The sequence below is a fragment of the Pipra filicauda genome, unplaced genomic scaffold (assembly GCF_003945595.2).
Source record: "Pipra filicauda isolate LSUMZ 115617 unplaced genomic scaffold, ASM394559v2 scaffold132_size2486313_pilon, whole genome shotgun sequence".
NCBI classification, from domain to species: Eukaryota; Metazoa; Chordata; class Aves; order Passeriformes; family Pipridae; genus Pipra; species Pipra filicauda.
Genome location: NW_024103796.1, coordinates 2,002,031 through 2,019,603, shown reverse-complemented (window position 1 = coordinate 2,019,603; position 17,573 = coordinate 2,002,031). Strand labels below are relative to the sequence as shown.

General features: G+C 41.5%; 1 protein-coding gene across 1 annotated transcript in view; it reads right to left on the bottom strand.

Annotated features, from left to right (window-relative positions):
- The window catches only part of LOC113993797, a 96,910-nt gene that overhangs the window by 49,163 nt on the left and 30,174 nt on the right, over nucleotides 1-17,573 (bottom strand). The window contains exon 6 of the mRNA XM_039378239.1: nucleotides 10,437-10,576. Coding sequence (XP_039234173.1) covers nucleotides 10,437-10,576 — 140 coding nt within the window. The remainder of the gene's footprint in view (nucleotides 1-10,436; nucleotides 10,577-17,573) is intronic.

Here is a 17,573-nt window from a genome sequence, read left to right as displayed (position 1 = left end):
TTGCCCTTACCCTGCTTCTGAGATTTGGAAATTCGCGTGTTCACGGGACTCCTCAGATAGAGGACTGTGTCATGTGGGCAGACTAATGTAAAATGTATGAACAGCCCTTGAATCGAGGATGAGGAAGAGCATCCCCAGCAGGGAGGTGTCCCCAGTCATCCACAGCCTAACCATGCCCTAACTTCTATGCAACACTGATCATCTACCCCATTACTAAAGGGCACACTTAAGTACCCAAAAAGAGGATATGGATTCTCATCTAGCCTAGGCACACTCCTACAGCCTAGAATAAGCCAAGAGAAAGAAGGGGGGTTCAAACCTGTTGTGCAATTCAGCACTTCATGTTTGATATTTTAGGTAGCTGTACACTGCTTTCACCTTACTCCAAGACACTCGTCTTTCCATGGGTTGCCACGGAGCCACAGGGTCTAATAGCAGGCTGTGACTTCCACTTGGGCAGCCAGGATGCTGCAAGGTAAAAGCAACTTTGACAACACTGAAGTCCCCAGTAGATTTAACCATCAGTATCTAACTAGTGCCAGAAATAAATACTATTACTTTCATCTGGCAGAGCTGCAGTAATTAAATACACAACTTTTATTTTTTTTTTTAATTGTGTCAGGTAGTTTGCTGCTAATAACTACTCCCTGTGATCCCTCTGGGCCAGATTTGTTATTTGTTCCCTCTTGATACCAAAGCATTTGCAAGTCATATTCTTCAGGATCATAAACTTCCCTAATGATTATATTAACAGCATGAAATTCCAACTTGCAGGACTGACAAAACTGGACTCTGGAAAACTATTGTCTTTTTTTTTTTTTTTTGGTCCATGAGGAAAAAAAGGTGCTATAAACATCATCCCATATGGAGTTGTTTTCTGTTTCAGTTTGCTGATATTTTTTTCCAGCTTTGTAATTACTGGACAAAATAAATCATTATAAAGGCAAAACCTGCCACTGAGAGTGAACTCTGAAGTATTTTTGTTAAGAATATGAATTTCCCTACTGTGTTACCTTCCACGATACTGCTAGACAAAAATAAAAGTCAATTTATGTAGTCCAAAATTAACCTTGCAGAAACAAAATACTATGTTGCTGTACATTTGACAAATAGAGAAAATATTTTAAGATCTAGCTCTGAAGATGCAGGAGAAAAATATTTAGTGCTCAAAAAGCAAACAATTTCCTTTCATTCTAGAAGAGGAGCCAGCAATAAGATAAGGAGACCAAGCATGCTTACAGTACAAGCCTGTGTCAAGCTCTACACCTGCATGTGATAAAGACAGCCATATGAAAGGATAAGGGTATTAACTGGCTGATGATAGAGATTAAGCCTCCTAAATCACATGGCAATGATAAATTAGAACTATCTTCCACCTACATCAGATGGTGAAGGAGGCAAGAACACAATGCTCTCGATACCAATTAGTGGCATAATGGAGCCAGTATCTCATGTTCTAGTGTGTCAAATTCCAGCAGTGCCAGTGAGATCAGAACAGAAGTCACAGCAAGGTCACTGTGATCTGTCAGCAGGACAGCTTCAGCCAAGTATCGCATTCTAATCCCTGTCTGTTGAGAATCTAGCAGAGGAGAAATGCCCGCAGCTAAAATATGCCTACAGCAATATCCTCCGAGGGCATCAGGCTGGAAGTAGGGTAGTGCTACACAACATAATAAAATGCAGCCGATTTTAACTCTTAAATAAGCACTTTCTGTTTTGATACATGAATGTGCTGAAGTCTGCCTGTTCACAGAAACACCAAGGACATCAGCAGTGTGGCAGGGACACATTTACGTACAAACACTTTCAAACCATGCACTATTTCCCTCACTTCCAGCTTGGAAAGTTGACTACGCTCACTGTACTCACCCTGGTAGCTCAACCTGAAGAGTCAGTCAGTTCATAATATAGTAGCTACACAAATGATTTATCCTCCCAGCATCACCTGTCAGGAAGAGAAATAACATACCTGCTGTGCAATGCACGAGAGACAAAGCCAAACAGTTTTTTTCAATCCCAGAGGTAATTAATCACAGTTTACCCACGTGCTAGCCTACTCTTCTACAGTATGGGCACACCTACAAACATTAACACACTTCCGTTGTGTTTCACACCTGCCCTTGATGCATGTAGCCCCAGCAAGCAATACAGCTGCCAGAGCAAAGGCGGTATGGAATGCAATTTTTCTAATACACTCAAGAGTGCCTGGAAAATAGGACAAAGTCCTGTGTTTGGGCTGCAGTATGGTGCACTGGGGTTGTTGCTTTGTATGTAGATACAATCCTGATGTGCATGTTACAAAAATAAACATTCCTCTTTTTTTCCACAAGCATTGAAAATCCTTGAGGTTAAAAAAGTAGCTCCCTAATTTGGTCAAAGTATGTGCAAACAAAATAGAAAGAAGGACCCACTCTCGAGGATTAGAAGACACATTAGTCCCACCTTTGTTCTTTTTGAGGTCCACCAGCTCCTGTTGCTTGCTCATTTTGCCATTAATCTTCTATCTGTTGAGAATTATTCTTAGAGGGACTTATCCTCAGGGAAGAAATCTGGAGTTAAAATTAACTTCTGATTATTCAAAACAGTTCTTGAAGTAAAGGAGGTGGGTAGGTCAGTTAGTAGAAGACATAATAGCAGCAGTGGCTATGTTGTGCCTGTCTCAGACTTCTGCAAGCTTTCTTTAGGGTAAGGTTTCACATTGCATCTGGTCAGATCTAAGAGCCAGATCTTGCTACTACAATGGGTGGGCTGCCTCTTCCACCATTTCTTTCTGTGCATTCCTGCTCCATCTCTTGTGTGGCTTGGCAGCTGAGCTGAGCTGCTCTGGCTCATTGAATCCTCAGAAGAATATTCACTTGCTTATGTTGAATGAGGTTTTTTTTATTTTCAGTGAGCTGAATTGGCCCATCAAGGGCAAGAGGAGTGCCAGGAAAGAAAAGGGAGAATTGTGCAGTTGATCACAGGAGGAAGAGTAGGAAGAGGGGAAGAGAGGGAAAAATGAGAGAAACTGACTTTTACACATGATGGTGACCTATAGATCTGCTGTACTACACCACGAGACCTCACTCTTACATACTACAACAGGAGAAAAAAAGCTGTTTATTTACAATGTGTGAGGGTCCATTTGTACCACTGAAATCTTTCTCTATCTTGCACTGAAGGAGCTCAAGTAATCAAGTGACAGGACAGAGACTGCAAACTACAGAGCAGATAAGATATGTTTTTCTTACAACAGAATCACTGACTGGAAGTCTTAGCAAGTGAAAAATTCTGTCTTACTGCTCTACAGAAAGAAATTAAGTCAGCTAGGCAAGAGCCTAGTATGTGATAACCTACAGGCTGTCTAAATAGGCAAATATTTTGAACAGGTAGGGAAACACGCAGGCACCTGGCAATTTAGATTTGATCAAGAGGCAGACACAGTGTTTTAAGTCTGTATATAAATGCTTCCAGTTTTGAAAAGGCCAATTACTTCACCTGTTGTGAAGTGCTAGATTTCCTCTTTTTTTTTTTTTTTCCATTTGCTAGCTATGTTAAAATGCAAGAATGAAATAGGGATCTCAGAAATTTCCCTTTCCGAGAGGGAAATAGCATATACAATTCCAGCAGAGCCACTCTACCACCTCAGAGCTACAATTGTGGTCACATCGAAAACCTATCCAACAATAAAATCCTACTTGACTGTTTTGCCCCCTCATATCTGAACCAAATAGTCTGAACAGTGTGATTGGGATGAAGGAAGAAGAAAGTGGGAGATCCATTGACAAATAAGCAATGACGCACTCTCCAAACAGAAAGCTGAAGGTGAGCTTTCAAGATCATAGAATCATAGAATATGCTGAGTTGGAAGGGATCCACAAGGTTCACTGAAGTCCAACTCCTGGCCCTGCACAGAACTATCCCAAGAATCACACCATATGCCTGAGAGCATTGTCGAAACAGTCCTTGAACTCTGTCAGCCTTGGTGCTGTGACCACTTCCCTGGGGAGCCTGTTCCAGTACCCAACCACCCTCTGGGTGAAGAACCTCTTTCTAATATCCAACCTAAACCTTCCCTGACACAACTTCAGGCCATTCCTTTGGGTCCTGTCACTGGTCACCACAGAGAAGAGATCAGTGCCTGCCCCTCCTCTTCCCCTCACGAGGAAGTTGTAGACTACAACGAGGTCTCCCCTCAGTCTTCTCTTCTCCGGGCTGAATAGACCAAGTGACCTCAGCCACTACACATATGGCTTCCCTTCAAGGCCCTTCACCATCTTCATTGCCCTCCTTTGGACACTCTCTAAGGGCTTAATACCTTTCTTACATTGCAATGCCCAAAACTGCACACAATATTCCAGGTGAGGCTGCACCAGCGCAAAGCAGAGTAGGACAATCACCTCCTTCAACTGGATGGCGATGCTTTGCCTGGTGCCCCCCAAGACACAGTTGGCCCTCCTGGCTGCCAGAGCACTGCTGACTCATATTCAACTTGCTGTTGACCAGGACCCCCGGGTCGCTTTGTGTGGTGCTGCTCTCCAGTCTCTCATTCCCCAGTCTGTATGTACATCCAGGGTTGCCCCTTGCCAGACGCAGAATCCAGCACATGCCATATGTTTCAAACTGTCCTTTGAAACAGGAATAAAGACAACTCCTGTCCTGAGATGTTGAGTCCTAATCTGTGCTGCTTATACTCTTTGTATGATATAGATCTTGTATATCAAAGCTGAGCTTTTTTCCAACGCAGGGTAAGGCCGCTTACCTCCCACTGTCTTTCTCTCTGTTCCTTTGCTGGCTGCCAGAGTGGACTGGTCTTTGCAGATGTCATGTTTGACATGGATACCTTTGCCCTTGCCCCATGCTCCCAGGGGTGACAGTATACAGCCCATTTCATCACTGGAATTTTTACCACTGTATTTCCAGCCTCTACCGCTTCAGCCTCCTTATCTTTCTTCTACACTGATCTTAAGATCCCTCAACCCTCTGGTCAAACAGCAGCAGCTTGATGTTCGGTGTTCCTTCAATATTAGAAGAGCAGGTTTTTCTCTTTTCAGCTCAGATTGACACCAGACATCTGATGTGTTTCTGCAATCAAGCAATTTGAATAAAGACTTTTGAGTTTCTGAGGGCCCATTGCTCTGCTGCTTAAAATGAAATGAATGAAAATTAGGAGATTGCAGGCAAGTTGGGATACTAGATGCTAAGAAAAGGTTTTATGTTTCCCATTTCAGGCCAATGATGCAAAGAACGAGCCAGCACAGGTAAGCAGTGTATGGGAACGAGTGCCTAGAGGTTTGTGAGTAGGTGTTAAAAGACTCCTTACTTCTTTGTGTGAGTACATGCATTCAGTGACTCCACCTGGCACTAGGAGCTGATGAAAAGCCACCAAGGCAGCTTATGACAGAGCTTTCATGTGTGACTCTGACAGCTGCTTTAGATTCAACAATGCATCTCATGCTGAAGGGAAAAATCCAGGTTAAATACAGAATTAGCAGGTAACGAAGATAGGACCTGATGCTAGAATCTCTCCCCGTAGCTGAGTCTTCCCTCATCAGCAAAGCAGAGCAGTAATATCCCTGTCACAGTGCAAAGACTAACTGAAAAGTGATGTGATCAGTTGTCAATTTCTTAGCTTCTCTAGCTGCTATAAAAGTACCTCTTTGTCATAATCCATTCCTAAGAGATTTCTCATTTTGCCAGCACAGACAACTTCTTATGCCATTGTACCTCCATATGGAATTAAAATCAGCAGCACAGGAAGTCTGACTAAGTGAGCATGAAAAAACCTCAATAGCAGGGATAATGCCATATTGTTACAAATATTTACCCACCATGAATAGCTCCCACTAGAGGAAAGATGGAATTTATAACTCTGCTTCAGTCTCAATTATAAAGACTGACAAATGAAGAAAGACTTCTTTCATCTGTGCTGGAATCTTTTCTTGATGAAGCTATTGAATTTAAACATCGATCACTTGACAGGCTTTTCCTTAGATCTACTCAGCAATTCCTTTACTACTTAAAGACTAGCTGATACTGGAAAGAACAAATAATTTAAGACCAAGAATCTCTCCTCTAAATTTAGTCAGCACTGTGTTCTATTGCTTATCATGGTGGACATTAATTTGATGGACAAAAATCCCAATATAGTAGCAATTTATTTCCACATAAAATGTCTACCATAACATTATTAATACAAGCCTGGTTTTGAGGGGTTAGGCAAATGGGACATGCAAGACCTTCTGAAAATAATGAAGACTTCAGAGTGTGACACCAACTCCGTGCAGCTCACAGCAGTATATGGTTACCCCAGATACGTATTTTGCATGGATAGGTCTCATGACAGGTAAGAGTGTGCTAGATTATGGGTCCACATTGAATGGTGTCAATGGAATGGAAGCTGATTTTGGCTTCTGCACTGTTACAGGAAACTGCTCAGCTGAGAAGAATTATTTAGTATGTGAAAATCAATCTCTGACAGAGAATGTTTTAAGAAAAATCCCTTTGTGGTTAATAAGTGTCAGTACACTGATATGACTACTAACTTGTATCCCACTGGACTGTAAACATTCCCCAAAGCTTTCAGCATTCACATTCTGTCATTTTAACCAGTTGCCACAACAGGTAAGCAAAATAACTCCAAGATAGAGCCTAGCAATACGCTTAAAGATGGAGAAGTTTAAATCAAGGTTGGGGAACCAAGAAGTCTCAGCTCTGTTTCCTCTTCTACCACTGCAAGGCAAATCGTCATATGGCAAGTCATTGCCACAGCATCATCACTGCCAACATGCCTCATGAAAAGCAAAGATGGTTCATCCTCCTGAAAAAAAACAACAGTTGCATTATCTACTACAGAGAAGTACTTACTGAGAACAGTAATTAAGGCACTATTTTTTTATCTGGTCTTAATTCCAATCTACTTCTTCCATCATATAACAGTAGGTCCATTACTAGCAAAGAGAATTTCACACATTTAAAGAGCCAAATATGAAAGCGTAAACATTACTGCCCAAATCAGAGCCTTTTTCTTGTTCTCTCTTTTTTTTTTTTACCCTGTAAGATTAACAGAATCCAATCATTCTAGTGCAAGGATGAAACAGAACAGATCATGTGCTTCAGTGAATGAAACAAAGTAGAAAAAAGTAGAAGAAATAGAAAAAAATAGTCTAATCTATGACTAAGTAAAGAGAGTCAAAAGAAACACAGCAGCTAGAGAAGAAAATTAAAAATAGTAAAGACAAGCCCTGTGACTGAAAATGTGAGTTATGAAACAGACTCTCAGCACATATGAATGAATGCTTTGGCTTTCGGACTGGAAAAAGAGAAATCTTTTCATTTCAAGAGACAGCATTTTAAGCCAATTGTTAAAAAAAACCGCAGAGTGTTTTAACAACAATAACTGTTCTTCTCATATGAACAACTGCACGATTCCTTCAGTTTGTTGATCCCTTTCTTTACTGGCAATGCCATCTTAAACAACGCCCACCTTCTTCCCACCACGAGCAGTCTGAATCTGTTCTCTTTCTTGTGAGGGCACATGCTTAAGAGGTTCAAGGGTGAACAGGGTTCAAATTGACTGTACCCCCAATGCCCACTTAAATCCTGGAGTTTTTTTCAGCTGGGTTAGTTTCCAACTGCACAAAAAGCAGCTGGGAGACTTAGGAATCACAATAAGCTGCCTGAAAGATGGGGCTGGTGTCCAGAGGTTGTTTAGGACAGCTTAAACAGACTTGCCATCACTTGCCTTAATTCATTGTTCAACAGACACTTCGTTTTAGGATCAGCTGGCTCTGCCTCCAAGAGAAGTAGTCCGTCATCTCATGGGTCCATCCTCTCTCTCCCATCCCATGTCTCTGTTTCCTTTTGACAGACACAGATGGTTTTGCAGCTTTGCTATAAACAGGACTGGGGAACTTACCCAGAGGAAAAATAGATTTCACCTTTGTTTCACTCAAGTCAGTTCTCAAGGGATGCATCTTCCACCTATTTCACTCCACATGTACAAACTTGAGGGCATGAGACAGTGCCTGGGGACAGGGACACCGGACTCACTCTGTCTGAGATTGGCTCAGCTAGTATGTCTGTCCATGAAATTACAATCCTGTAGGCCCTCTTTAGCTGTGCACGCACAGCCACTTGTTTGTAGTAACTGTATACACAGCAAGAATGTGACTGAAGTAGCAACCCACAAATAAATAAATTGCCTCTCATGTTCACTCCAGTTACTTCTGGTTAACTGGATGATTTAATGTGATTGCCCAGTCTGACAATAGATACCTGTGCAACCTTATGACTCAGAGTCACTTGTAACTAATATGATTCCTGTCAGCAGAGACAATCGGAAAATCTAGCTCAAGCCAGCTCTTAAAACGCCCATGAGTAAATTTGCAAAAAATTTGCAAAAAGCCAGAGAAGATGACCCATAACCCTTGCCTTTTATTTAATGCTCTGATTTATCTCTGTAAGATCTGGTAAAAGGGAAAGCAAGGAAAAAATTTCCCAGAGTGCTGATAGAGAAGACCATGCGAGACCTCTTCAATCAACCTGGCACATCGCAGTACTGAGAATTAGCCAGGGCAAAGAGAATGCCTTGCGGAAAAACATAATTCTTCAAGGCTGACAGAGGAGTCAATCCAAAAGCAAAGAGAAGAAAGACAGTAAAGCCATTCAGTCACTTAGCCTAGGTAATGGGAATCTGAAAATATGAGGGAGGCAAGTTCCTTGATCCTTCATCTTATGAAAGAAATAATTCACAATGTGTTGGGGGAACAGGACAAACAGAACAGCCAGTGCAAGGCAGCAACCGGACAAAACACACAGTACTGGCGAAAATCCTGCTGTCTGACCTAAGGCTGGTCCTGAGCCTGAACGTTCGGAGTTAGCCACCGTGACAAGCTGTCTCCTCTATAGGTGCCATCAGCCCTTTCCTCCCTGTCTGCTCCTGCCCTTATGTCAGCTGTAGCATTCACCCAGCCAGGGGCTAACTCAGAACAACTGGATGATCCACATGAAAACTCATCAATATATCTGCAGAGCAGGACCATTATTTTCAACAGCAGCGTGGTCTTAATCTTGCTGGGAAACCATAGGTGAATCTATGGCAGATATCTGAACACCAAAAATAGCCTACAAGATTTACAGAACTGCAACTTTTCCACTCTTGGAAATTATTTGGGATTATAAGAAAGGCTGACTGCTTCTTTCTGTAAATATACCTAATAAGGGCAGGCTTCCTCTGACCTTGGCATACTGCTGGACATCTACCAAACGACTAATGGGTCAAGGCCCCACTAGGGTAAATACATGGGCAACCTGATGGTGACTGCAGATTTCAGAGTGCAGATACTTTGGAAAATGATACCAGAAGGAAAAGAAAAAGTTGCTCAAGTTCTCTCAGAGTATTCAAAATATCCTTTTAAAAATATCTGATTTAAAAAAAAAAAATAAATAAAACAAACAAATAAAAAAACAAAACCATATCAACAAAAAACCACCAAAAACCAAACAAAAAACCTCCAGCCCTGCTCATGTTGAATATATTATTGTAGCTATTTGGCTGCTAACTCTGGGACTCCTCACGGTTCACAAGGAGAAAGAGCAGTAAACAAAGAATCAGGGTGTAAGTCCTACAGGGTTCTATAATTTACCTATTGTCTCAGAATTTTTAACCAGAAAAAAACCTGCTAGATCACTGAATGAGGTCCAGCAGGCTAAAGTAGAGATATATGCCTCTACCTTGTGAAACGAGAGGAAAAATAAATATTCCCCAACAGGAAGATTTTCCTCACCTGTGTACAAGAGCAGAGGTTATCAGTCCCCCTCTGTTGTCTCATTGTTTATTTTAGCAATCTTCTTTAGCAAAGAAGATTACTACTGATCAGCTGTGCAAAACTTAAGCAGTTTTGCAATTCTCCAGCTGGAAAGCCAACAAATGAGTTCTAGTACAAGCTGGGAACCATCAACTGCACCTGAACCTGCACCTTATGGCATAGCCATTGCAATCTCCTGTACTATTTTCTCCTCTCATTTTTCAGAAGTTAACTAGGCTTTGTGACCAAACAGCCCAAATTCTAGTGGACAACTCACTGTGGGGAGAGGGAGGTGGAGAGGGAGGGAGAGAGAAAGGGAGGGAGAGAGGGAAGGAAGAAAGGAAGGAAGGATTAAGTGTCATAGCAGAACCTGCCTTCAGTGGCAGTACTTTCCTGAGGTAGGAACTGAAACAGCCTGTCATCGTGAAGACACTTCATTTACAAGTGTGCAAGTTGCCTAAACAGATCTGACAGCATGATGGAAGAAGCCCAGCATGGACTTGAATGGGAAGCCAGGAGCACTTGATTAATTTGACAGTGGCACTTCAGAAATACACCAAACAACACTTAAAATACCACAAGGATAAGAAAGCCTGAGATAGCCACACAAATACAGGTACTTCAACATTGATCCCAATCTTACAACACCGCAGATCCAGCAGTGAGGCCAACTCAGGAAGTTCCTGTGCCTCCAGGCTGTTTGCCTGTTCGTCAAGTGTGTTGATCAAATTCTTTCCATGTTGAATTGAATATTGGTTCAACAAAATCAACTTGAGTGAAAACAATGCCTGAAAAGAAGACAAAAAGGTATGCAAGACCTCAAGGAAAATTCATGTAAGACTATTTTCTAAACCTTATATCAAAACAACTAAACTAGTTGTAATTCTTTTTCTACTGTATGGTACACATCTGTGCACTGAGACATGTTTTAAATGAAAAGTTTCCAAATATTATGTGGCTCAAGTTCTTTTTTATTATTTTGCATCCACATAAGAGAAACTAAGGAGCACAGCCAAGCAAAATAAGGTGGCTATGATGTAACATTTCATCATGCCCAGGGAAAGAAAAACAATCTCCAACACCCAGACATCAAAACAAGTATCTTTCTTTTTCAATTCTGTTTATTTGGACAGGCTTAGGAGATTGCCTATTTCATAAAACAGAGGCGATAACAGGAAACCAACTTCAGAGGACTTATCCCCGGTTAGCCCTGGAACATTGTATATGGTTTAAAGCAGATGACATGCACCATTTGATTAACAACTCACCACACTCCAGGACCAGCCCATGTGAGAACAATTGTTCTGATTAACACCAGAAAGAGATCATATGAGCAAGGGAGAAAGAAAGCAAAAGTACATGAACTCCACACTTAGGTTTGTAAAAAACACAAAGGGAAGTTATGTTCACAACTTTTTTCTAAAAGTCAATGAGATTTCAACATCTGAATTTTCCACTCTGTAAAATCATTCTTTTGTATAATCTAAATTACAAACTGACACCCCCAAATTGGCTTGACTGCACTCAAAACATGCTTTCTCAGGGACACTATGGTGGTCTCATAGCTCAGGCATCACGCTACCATTGTATACCTGGAGAACTGAAAACCGATCTAGTCCCCATGAGACAGCTCTGAGATTCCACGTATTGTACGTGGTAATTATGTAGTAACTTCCAATAATGAGAAAACTGTATTTTCAGAAGACATTAATCCACAAGAAGAGTTTGCTAAATACATAATATTACCAACCTCTTGAATTCTATCCTAAAGCACTAGAAAATTATTATAGGACAAACTGCTTTTGTGAGAAAAAACTTACTCTTCTCTATCTCCTTACATTAAGTAGATAAATTTATTTTCCTAGATGCTGTCTCTTACTAGATACACAAGGTGCATGCATAGCACAAAATGCCTTATAAAGAAACCAACACACATTACAAAAAACTGTGTATAACACCACATTGACTGTGATGTCTCTATAGTATTTTGAAGTGTTTACACATGTGCCTAAATACTGTCCTAAAGCCTCAGCAAAATCAAGTACAAGGCACTTACATACAAACTTAATAACTCCCAGATAATGTAATCTGAGATTGATAGATATTACCAAAATTGTCATTACAACTGAAGAATTTGATTGCAAACAGTACCACAGGCACAGTATGAAAGTTCCGCACCAGAAATAAAAGTACTGATTAAACTATTTGAAATTAAGGAAAAATAGTGCACAACTTCATCACAATGATTATATTTGTTAACATTTCAGCTGTCTAGTGATACAGCCTGTATATGCATATCCAGTAGGTTTGATTTACATGAAAAATTATTTTAAATATTACTCTCTAAGTCTTATTTCTCCTGGCTTCCAATACGATTATTTTGGATAATAGTTCTTTTCTGCTAAGAACACTGATTCCTTCTAATGCTCTTAGCTGCAGAAGACCTTTTTATTTAAGAGGCTTACCATATATTCAAAAAAAGGCTGTAGCCTGTAAATGAGTAAAAAGTATTCCGTCAAATTCTGTGCACAAGGACACACTCCCCATAAGATTAGCAACGACACTAATCTTACATCGACCTGTGTGAATAGTCCAAGCAACTCAACTTTGGTAAATACGACAGGTTGAAGTAACCACAGAAAACACATTTACCTCAGATCTAACCAACCAAAAACCAGCACTGGAAAATAGCTGCATAAGCTAAAAGGCAAGCAGAAAAGCTGAAATGAGAAATTCATGTTCAATTTTATTTCTGCTAGACAATTCACTATTTAAGCTTTAGCACTGAGTCTGTCTGTGCCTCAGCTTCCTTATACAGAAAAACAAGAATTTCCACAATTTTTCCTGGTGTATCAAATTTGCTCAGCTCCCAAGCTTCTGTTAATAATAGCTCTTGCAGGATGGAAAGAAGCCAGCTTTAAGAGCTGAGTGCTAGTAAAGAGTATCTGTCAGCTACATAATAAAAAATCCAAAACATCTTCATCAAGGAAAGCATGACCTAGCACTCTGCTCAAGAGCAATTTTCTTCCTGTCTATATATTAAGCTGCAACTTTTGGACATCACTTCTGATCAACATTTTAGAGGAACACTTCATCCTTACTAGTTGAAAACTTGAAAAGAAAACAAGGAAATAGAGGCTTACATCCACTGATATGGTTTGCTTTTTTTCAACCATTTCCATGTTACCATGGACTTCCAGGGTTCTTCAAGGGAGCCATTAACACCCTCTATCCCTCTCACCCTGTCTATGCCTCTCACCCTGTCTTGCTAGCTCGGGTTTGCAATTCTTACCCATCCTTGAAGAGACAACTTACACTGCAGGTTGGAAGAAAATAAAGGAGAATGCTTAGGGAGATGGCAGCAGGAGAGACACACAGCATCACTGTTGGAGAAGCCAAAGGGGCTGGAGAGCTCACAGAGCCACTGGACGTGGAAAAGGGAACGCAGGGCATTGACAGCAGTGGGGGGAAAAGGTGGCCAGTGGCATGGGAGACTGCCATATGGGAGGGGTGCACGGAAAATATGGAACACACACAATCCCTGTATTGGAGAGGTATATCCCATGGATTTTTCTCTCTGCGACGTCCACATGGCATTTACAGCCCACAAGGAGCTAGTGCTCCAATTGGCAACCTGCACAGTCATGGAGCAGTAGAAACCTGGCAGTTCTGGGTGAAGTTGAGATGCAACACCCAAGGGGTATGAGGATGGAGGGTTCTGAGGGGGTCCTGGTCAGCAAGTGACCTTGCTAGGCTCTATGTAATCTGTCCTGTCTCACCCTGCTTACTTGCCTTGCTCCAGGGCCTGCACTCCCCCAGTTTCTTACATATTAATGTCACCCTCCATTTAGCAAAACTTCCCTAGTGCTGACCTGCCCTTGGCAGCCTCCTGTCTCCACTCCTTCAGCTTCTGTCAGCACTTAACAAACCCCTGATGTTCCGTACCTAACTGCCACCTCACCTGTGACTGCCAGACATGCTGCTCCTGGGGCCACCCTCGTGCCCACCTGAGAGGTGCCTCCAAGCACTCACCACTATTGGCAGGTTGCAGAACTGCTGTGCTACATTCACCTTATGTATATTAGTAATATAAGTGTTCTGAAATGTTGGGCATGCAATCTTATTTTGCTCAGATTTCAGGATGCTCCAGCGTCACTACTCTTCATGTGCTTTTCACATGGTTTGTGGCCGGTCTGCTCTTGATTTTCTTACTGATAGTCACAGCTGAAAGGTCTTATTTGGAATGATAAAGCTGAGGGGGTTTTCTGTTAATTTTTAAACTTCCCTCGACTCCCCCTTGCATTCCCCTCATATCAATAAATATCTGCCTTCCTTCCTGAAGGCCATCCATGCTAGTGTATTCCAGCAAAATCCTGTTACAGGTCACAGCACACAGCCCAAACTATGCACTTGCTTTACCTCCACCCAAAGGGATTTAAAGAAATTTAACCTCCAGACAATCTGGAAAATCTAAGTTGATCATTTACTGCTATTAACCCCACAAAAGATTACACTGGGTTGATACGCACAGGTAGTTACAGCATTTGGAAGCACAGACTTCATCAAATACATATGCCACCTGAGCAAGACATTTCCAACAATCCAAAGTCAGCACATACCACTTAAGCTGTTGGTTTGTGCCCTTCCTCCTCATTATCTCTCTCCCACCTCACATATATTACTTGGCTTTGTCTTTCTTCCAAGAAAAATAAATGGGTTTGATTCTCACCACTATCAGTGAGCCTCAGCTCACTGTATTAAGAGCATCCAGACAGTGCACAGACAAATCTGCAGGAACTTTCTGAAACTGATTTGAAAACCAATGAAATAAAATAAAAAAAAAAGCTAGAAACAGGAATCAAGCCAAATCCAGTCATTACTGTAGGAGGCCCAGTTCAGTAGCACTGGTCAGCAATATGATGAGGAAGACTGGCATCATCACTTTTACTAGTAAAAATCTAGTGCAGATGAAGGAAGATCTTGGCTGTTAAGCACTCTGCTAGATCGTGCACACAAACCCCATCAATATAGAGAAGACAGGAGATTACCAGGAGTTGAAAAGAAGTCCGAATATAAATACCTGTTGACACTCAGCCAAGATGACACTGATCTGGTCCAAAAAGAAATTTGGACATCAGGACTCACTTTGACAGCCACTGCTTTGGATGAGAACTCACATTTTCTCTGCTGTTCATCTCTTTCTCCTCTGTGGTAAATGGATACTTCCACCTCAGTTTAACTACACTTGCTGCTCCACTCTTCTTGAGAATATTTTGATGCAACAGCCAAATGTTCACCTCTCCATCTGATCTCTCTCTGAGCCCACAGACTCAGCAGCAGTGTCCTACATACTTTGTTAATTGTATTCAAAAACTATGCAAAGACAGAGGATGAACAAAGGCCCAGTTGGATACATAGGATAGCAAAAAAGTTTTGGCCCCCCAAAAGCAATTGAACTGCCTATTCCAGGAATTTCGGATAATGGCACAACTCCTCCACTGCTCTCCTAGACTACTCCAATAAAGGAAGGAAGCTCTGCAGACTTCTGCATACACAACAGTCAGGCCAAAAGAGATAAGTGAGGTGCAGACAGGAAAGTGGCCGCATCTTCCTTGCCTGCTTGCCTGTTCCCTGACACCTTTTTCTTCCTGACTCTACCTAAGTGTAGAGGCTGCTTCCACTGTTAGCAATTCCACTACAATTAGCAGTGCCTCCTATGTCAGATTGTCATACTCCTCTTTATCCTCTGAGCTCCCGTGGGACAGCTTTTCTAAGCTTCATCTGCATGTCCTGTTCTGCTGTTATGTTCCTGCTGCTCCAGTCTCCTGATTTTATTGACAGATGGTAACGCTTGAGCTATAATGCAGTAGCTTTGTAGTCATTGCGAGATAATTGTATTTCGGCGTAGAGTTAGAGGTAGAAAGGAGGTGTCTGAGGGAGCCATTTTTTGCTACTTATAAAGAAAAGATAGGATGAATGAAGACAAAAGCTGGTGAGAGGAAAGGTGCAGTCTGTTCAGCCAGTACCAACCAGTCCCGTCTGGTAACTGGAACAAACTACGAAGTGCATCATACTGCTTTACTCTCCTGTCAACACAATCAAGCCACCTGGCAAGATGAAGCTGTTTGTGTTTTCAAACTATCTGCTTCTACAAATGCTTGACATTCTTGCTCAAGTTGTATCCTCTTTCAGTTACTGGAGAGACGTTGTTAATGTCTATAGTATTTGGGAAAGGCTTATGTGGATCAGCTGTACATAGCAGTGCAACACTGTATGTGCAAAGAACTTGAAAAATGTTCCATTCCTCTTTCTAAATCACTGAAAAAAGCAGGATTTCTCCTAATGTAACAGCAGATCCATCTATTTCTAATCTCATTGTTCTGGGTACTTCCTCCTGGCCCACAGACACAGAGGGGAAGTCAGTGATATTTTCCAGAGGGTGGGAATTATTTTGTCAGTGCTACAGCCAGTTCCACTGCTTTCCTCTAAGCCACTCCACAGCTCAGGGCTGTCACCTCAGCCCTTGTACTCATCAGTCCTACTTCCCAATTCTACAGAAAAATCTGAAGAAGTACCTGGGCTAGAGGGGGGTTATTATTGATAAAGTTCAACTTGTTAGCTCTTTGCCATACGTGCTCACTACTTTAAATGGGCAGAAATACAAATAACTCACTTATTATCCCATCTTCTCTGAAAGTGCAGACAAATTATCAGGTTTCTCTGCCACTCAATGTCAGTGTTAGCCACTGATGGCCATCATCCTGTAGTTAGGGAGCAGCAAGACACAACCTGCCTGTCAGGGCACACTGCAACAGACTGGTCTAATTCTGAAGCACTTTTTAGACCTGTTTGTCAGCAGGAAAAGCACTGAACCTCTACCCTGTTCGGTCAGCCCTCCGTCCCCAGATTCAGCTGACACAGGGATTCCTTGCCTTTTACAATGGCAGTTCCCTGAAGCTATCACACAGCAATACCTATCAAGTTCTTAAAATGGGTCTTTTAGGAGAGAAGAGCTAGTGATTTTTAATCTCTAATGCTAGTGCTTCCACTGAACAGATATCCAGAAGCAACCTTCTACATCAATTCCGTGGCATTATGGAAGTCAGCTGATATTCTGGAGTGACAGAAATAAGCTTTATATTTATGGCTTTTAAACAAAAGAAGTAATAAAATCAAAATCCTTCTGCTAATGTTTTCAAAATATATTTCACCTGAAGTCATTTTCTCTGTGAGTCAAACTTGAAGGACTGTTTAAGGTGAAGTAATTTCTAGCTCCTGGGAATATTACATCACCTTTGTCTGTCTACAAAAGTTTGGGCTCTGAACAAAGCTAATACTCTGGTTAAAAGGTTCCTGCCCTCAACTCTCTATTCCCCATCTGAGGATCCCATTCCTTCCTGCCTGTTTAGCTGTACACGTTGTAACGTGTTCACATCTGTAAAAATAATCCTGTTCTTTTGCATCGATACACATGGTACCATAAGGATTTCTGCTAACCTGGGCAGTCCCCACATAAAGAGAGGACTGAGGGAAAAGTCATATGTGCAGTTAGGCACACTGCAGTTTTCAGAAGAATCAATAACACCTTCTTCACATCAACATACAAGGTATCTATACTCATGCAGATCATGCTTATAGGGCAATTCCTAAGATAAGGCAAGCTGAGTATCTAACGCATAAGCAAGATATAGCAAACAGAGGAGGGGAATCCTGAATTTTTCTCATATCATTTTCAGTCATCTGGTCTTTTTTCTTGCCTTGTTCTGCTTTTCAATGAACTAATTC